Source organism: Oncorhynchus mykiss, chromosome 3, assembly GCF_057628025.1.
Source record: "Oncorhynchus mykiss isolate SJ-2025 chromosome 3, ASM5762802v1, whole genome shotgun sequence".
Lineage (NCBI taxonomy): Eukaryota > Metazoa > Chordata > Actinopteri > Salmoniformes > Salmonidae > Oncorhynchus > Oncorhynchus mykiss.
Genome location: NC_143024.1, coordinates 46649794 through 46655431, shown reverse-complemented (window position 1 = coordinate 46655431; position 5638 = coordinate 46649794). Strand labels below are relative to the sequence as shown.

The window sequence follows — 5638 nt, the reverse complement described above, 5'->3', positions numbered from 1 at the left end:
CTTTGTTGACATCTTGTGGTAAAGAAAATGATGTGTGAAGAAAACATTAAGACCAATCATTTTTATTTAGTATTAAATTATTTTATGCCCAAATTTACCCATACACAATCACATTGACCAGTTGTGGGTTATTGACTAGGCTAGACGTGATATCAGTTTTTGGGGATAGCGTTCACATTCATGTTGTAGATTGAGCAACATTTCCTTCATCAGACACTGGGGGCAGGAGTACGTCAATTTGGGTGTACCGGAAATACAGTTATTCAAATAGGAAGATCTGAAAAAAATCTGACTTTCTAGCCATAGACGGGTTTGTGTGGTGTGGGCTTACATTTGCTAGTTCAAAACATGGAGAGATAGTGTTTGTTTTGTCAGGTAAGTATTTAAAACATATATATCTTGGGGAGATTACATGTATTTTTTCCAGCTAGTTTGCACAGCGTTATGATTATGGGAAGAGCTCAATCATTTACTCTTCGCGTCCTCTCCCCTTCTCAAAAACCCATTGGATGAGGAAGCCAGAGGTCCCGCCCTTCTGACCCTCTCCCCCAATGGGTTTTTGAAAAAGAAGCAAAGAAAGGAACGGGAGGAAATTGAGATCCTCCCCCCATGTTGTGTTAGCAGGTATCTAGCTGGCTAATAACTAGCTAGCAAGACGGCTAAGGTTAAGCTAGCTGCATTTATGGCTTGACATTAAAATGTAACGTTCGAGTGAAATATAAAGGTATTTATTTTATATATGCAGATACGTTTGCTCGGACCATTCCATAGAAAATGTGACCGCTGTGTCTTCAAGCTGAATCTTTGCTAAATCGGTAACGTTAATGTTACCTAGCTAAATCATGTTAGCCTGCTAACTAACGGATGTTAACTGAAATTAGCTGTGGTTGTGATGCATTTATTACTAGTTTTTCAACATGATTACGGCTTCCTCTAGTTAAATTCAACGCTTGTCTCACGATATCAAACAATCAACATGTGCTCAATCAATATTTATCCAGTTAACATGCGTCGGCAGGCTAGCTAGTCAACAAACATAGCCAGTTAGCTAGTCAACAAACATAGCTGTCACCTGAGTGTTGATATGCCCATACGCAATAATGTAAGACTGACAGACGGTGTAATGTTATTGGTTTGCCAGCCGCAATGTGTGATATTTGTTTTTTAACTACCCAGTAAATATCCATAGAAATATCATGCTAGGTTTTTAGTTAGCTAGTCTGACATTTTTAAATAGCTAACTACCTAAATGTCATGATATGGCTAGGGCCGTCTAAGATTTGTAGAATATTTTCCCAAATTATTATTTTCTCGTTTTTGTTTTTCCAGGTTTCTCTTTTTCCAAGCCTTTTCAGGTTTTCATGCTCAAATTACACTTAATATTGTAGTCCACAACAACGCCAGGATACCACTTTTGAGATCTGGGGAAAAATAGAAGAAATGTGGGTTTTGGGGTGTAGTTACCCTTTAATGCAAGTGTGCACCAGCAATAGTTCCTTGTTTGGTTGGTTATGTTTCTGTAGCGTTCATGTGATTGCATTGATGCAAGTAATCATGATATCATTATGTGAGGAAGGCATAGGCTATTTTGTAGTTAACATTTTAATTTAGAAGGTTTTTGAGAGTCTTTCTATTTCTACCAGAAGAGATTACACAAAGTGTAGACATACGCGAGCACCACACACAGACGGAGCATTCCTGTGCCGTTTCCAAAAATTGCAGGCAAATATGAATAACTGATGCATTTTGTTCATGTCTTATGATTAACTTGGGCAAATTATTTCATTTTCTAATGTTTCATACATTTAGTACATTCCTACTAAGTTCAGTAAAATTGTTTTTATTGTTGAATTTTGTTTTAATGTCTGGATTCCGTCCTGGTTCTCTGCAACGCAGATTTTACAAGGCCCTAGTCATATCCCATGTACCAGTCTACCCTCACCCTGGCATTCTGTGTGTTGTTGATTGAGGGCGCAAGGGGCTTTTTGTCTCACACTTTTCCCTTCTTATTCCAGTTTCACGGACCTGGTCCTTACGACGACAGTGCAGACCCAGAGAGAGGCACCACCATCTGACATCCTAGGTCTGGAAGATTATGACCCAGTACCAACCACAGTCCAACCGTTCCAACTTCTTCACTGTGAAAGCCGAGGCCTCCTCAACACCACCTCTCTCCACCAGCATGGCCAATAGCAGCGCCGCCGCTCCAGGGAAGGTGATGGGCACACCTGGCCCTGCCGGCAGAATCAGCCCAGAAGGAAGTCAGGTGAGTCCTCATATCCATCTCCTCATCACCAACCTGGGGCATGTTGGAAAAATTTTGTGACTGAAAATGTATATTTTTTATTGGACATGAAGTCCCTCCCTGTTTCAGTTCGGATTCTTCCATTTGGTAGCTAATAAACACGACCATGGTATACTTCAGCTGGGTGATGTTTTTCAATAGAATTGTTCAAAGAATTCACTAAAACTGTAAGGTACAGTTACTACTTGGCTTTGCACATATTGACGCCAATCCTTCAGTTTCACATGCTGATTGGTTCTGTAAAAACATGCCTTCTATGTTCATCTCCCTAGCCAGATGCCAAGTTTCAGGGTGTACAATGAGCATATGTAGCCACTCTGCTTGACCGCTTCTAGTGCACCATTGACTATGACTAACAACCTGTTTGCCCTCCACTCAGGTGTTGAGTAAAAAGAAGCTGCAGGACCTAGTAAGAGAGATTGACCCCAATGAGCAGCTCGATGAGGATGTGGAGGAGGTATGTTTACTACAGTAGCTCAGAAGTGTCTTTCACTGAAGATGGCGTCCCAAAACCACAATGCAAAGACTAGTGCATGCAATGTTTTGAAGCCTCACCACTTGTGACCTGAGGTCCCCCACCTGTCTTCCTCTCAGATGCTGCTGCAGATTGCAGATGACTTTATTGACAGTGTGGTGACGGCTGCCTGTCAGCTGGCCCGCCATCGCAAGTCCAACACCTTAGAAGTGAAGGACGTCCAGCTACACCTGGGTGAGTAAAAGTACAGGCTGATACTGGCTGATGGTTGGAGCAGCAGCCGCTGCAGTCAGGGCTCTACGCGGAACTTTTTTACAAGGAGCACGTGTGCGCCTCAGTTGAGAAATGTTGGCGCACACAAAGAAATGTAGGATCACAGTATTAGAGGTAATAATGCTAGAATCCTTCATTTTTCTAGGCGTACTGGTGCTTCTAAATAACAATTGCAGGTCGCACAGCAAAATATTTTGGTGTATATGCGAGTAAAATGGTCTCACTGTAGAGCCCTGGCAACTTAAGCAGTGTTTGTCTCCATTACTGGAATGATTAATTTACTATGGCAAAAATGAGCCATGGGTGTAGCAATTTTGAGTTTTAAAGAAAATGCCTATAAAAGGTGGATGAAGTTAATGGAACATATCCTGTTGAGTGTATTTTCTTTTTGATTTTTATTTTCACTCCCTGTGTTGTCTGCCACTCAACAGAGCGCCAATGGAACATGTGGATTCCTGGCTATGGTTCAGATGAGATTCGGCCTTATAAGAAGGCTTGTACCACAGAGGCCCACAAACAGGTTTGTTTGTCACACTTTCATCTTGATCACACCCAGGGTTGAAATTTATACTAATGAATTGTGCTAAACGTTCAATATTTTAAATGTACAGTGCTGTGAAATTATTTTTCCCCTTTCTGAATTTCTCTATTTTTGATACTGAATGTATCTTCAACCAACACCTAATATTAGATAAAGGGAATGACTACAACCAAATCTCATCGAAAAAGTTTACTCAAGTTTGCCAAAAAGCACCTGGAAGCACCTGAATGATCATCAAGACTCTTAGAAGAATGTTCTATGGACAGATGAGTCAAAAGTATAACTTTTTGGACGACACGGGTCTCATGCCTGGTGAAAACCAAACACTGCATTCCACAGTTAGATCCGTATACCAATGGTCAAGCATGGTGGTGGATGATAGTGTGATAGTTTTAGGATGCTTTGCTGCCTCAGGACCTGGACCACTTGCCTTAATAGAAGGAACCATGAATTCTGCTCTGTATCAGATAATTCTACAGGAGAATGTCAGGCCATCCGTCTGTGAGCTGAAGCTGAAGCGCAGCTGGGTCAAGCAGCAAGATAATGACCCAAAACCCACATGTTGCTGAGTTAAAGCAGTTCTGCATGGAAGAGTGGGCCAGACATCTTTACAAATGAAGCATTTGTGTTTAATGAGTCCGCCAGATCAGACCAGGAATGTTCTCTTGATAAGTGCGTGAATTTGACAATTTTCCTGTCCTGTTAAGCATTCAAAATGTAATGAGTACTTTAGGGTGTCAGGGAAAATGTATTGAGTAAAAAGTAAATTATTTTCTTTAGGAATGTAGTGAAGTAAAAGTTGTTACATTTAAATAGTAAATTACAGATAACCCCAAAAACTACTTAAGTAGTACTTTTACTTAAGTACTTTACACCACTGGAAGTAAGTATGTAATTGTTGTTATTGGTTCACTCAGGTTCCCTTTGTCTAATATTAGGTTTTGGTTGAAGATATAACACTCAGTATCAAAAATATGCGAAAGTAGAGAAAATTAGAAAGGGGACAAATACTTTTTCACAGCACTGAATATGTATTAAATAAATATTATTTTTGGTGTATTGTTTGTTTAGAAAGTATTGAAAATAATTTCAATAATTTAATATGTGGTTGTCTTACTACCTTAGTTGAATGCACTGACTGTAAGGTGCTCTGGATAAGAATGTCTACGAAAAAATGACCTAAGTGCAATAGTGATTGAGCATGTTTTTCATTTGTCTCATCCAGAGAATGGCATTGATCCGCAAAACAACCAAAAAGTAGCAAGACCTGGAACCAGCCTCGCACAAACACTCTGTGCTTTTTGTCTTTTCTCTGTGTATTTCTAATAATGGGGGACATTGTTTCACCCACGTCTTCATCTCCCCCAGGTTTTGTGTGTGATTTGTCAGCTCCACTATCACACAAGTATTTTGATATCTTGTCCTTTTTAATGCTTTTCACCACAAACTGGCCAAAATCACACACTCTCTCATTCAGTGTAAATGTACACTCAGGTATGGAGTGTTGTTTTTGGACAGTGTTTTGTTTTTGGAATTATCTGTTCAACTTTACATTTTTGTTCAGGGGGTAACCACCAAACACACACACCTTCAATATGGTGGTGGTTACCATACTCTTTCCCACTTTTCTTATTTTATTTTGTCTGGCATGCGTTTGCTGTTGTGCGTTTAGTTTTTGTCACATAATCCCCCTTCATCTAACATCAGAAATGTACACCTTTTGCAGTTAGTTAGTTTTCAGGGTACTTTCATGGCACTATGTTTTTGTGTGCTGTAGGGATCTGATGTCATCTTCATAGTTCATTAGAAAATTACCCAGGACATTGTTTTTCATAAGATGTCAACAATTAACTGATTATTATTCAAAAATAATAAGTATGTGAAGTATTGCTTGTATCGCCAGACTGCCGTGAGATGGGGTTGGGTAATGGTCCTTATTTGGAGATGTGTAGGGAAGCAGTAACATTTTGTTTTACTTCATATGGCCGTGTTTTAGTTAAACCTGTTCCTTTTAATCCATAAATAAAACAAGATTCATATTTCA

General features: G+C 39.7%; 1 protein-coding gene across 2 annotated transcripts; it reads left to right on the top strand.

The window, feature by feature from the left end:
• The first annotated feature begins 123 nt into the window (after positions 1–123).
• On the top strand, positions 124–5638 carry taf12 (TAF12 RNA polymerase II, TATA box binding protein (TBP)-associated factor). 2 transcript variants are annotated; one of them, XM_021581717.3, is made up of 6 exons: positions 124–375; positions 2016–2266; positions 2685–2762; positions 2900–3014; positions 3485–3573; positions 4820–5638. In XM_021581717.3, the coding sequence occupies exons 2-6, from the start codon at positions 2096–2098 to the stop codon at positions 4853–4855; spliced, it is 489 nt and encodes a 162-aa protein (XP_021437392.1). In that variant the 5' UTR covers positions 124–375; positions 2016–2095; the 3' UTR covers positions 4856–5638.

What these genes read in the sequence shown, in the direction of transcription:
- taf12 (XM_021581717.3), top strand. Translation starts at nt 2,096, where the DNA reads ATGACCCAGTACCAACCACAGTCCAACCGTTCCAACTTCTTCACTGTG. An exon ending in TCAGCCCAGAAGGAAGTCAG is followed by an intron (nt 2,267 to 2,684) that starts GTGAGTCCTCAT and finishes CCCTCCACTCAG; the next exon opens with GTGTTGAGTAAAAAGAAGCT. An exon ending in TCGATGAGGATGTGGAGGAG is followed by an intron (nt 2,763 to 2,899) that starts GTATGTTTACTA and finishes TCTTCCTCTCAG; the next exon opens with ATGCTGCTGCAGATTGCAGA.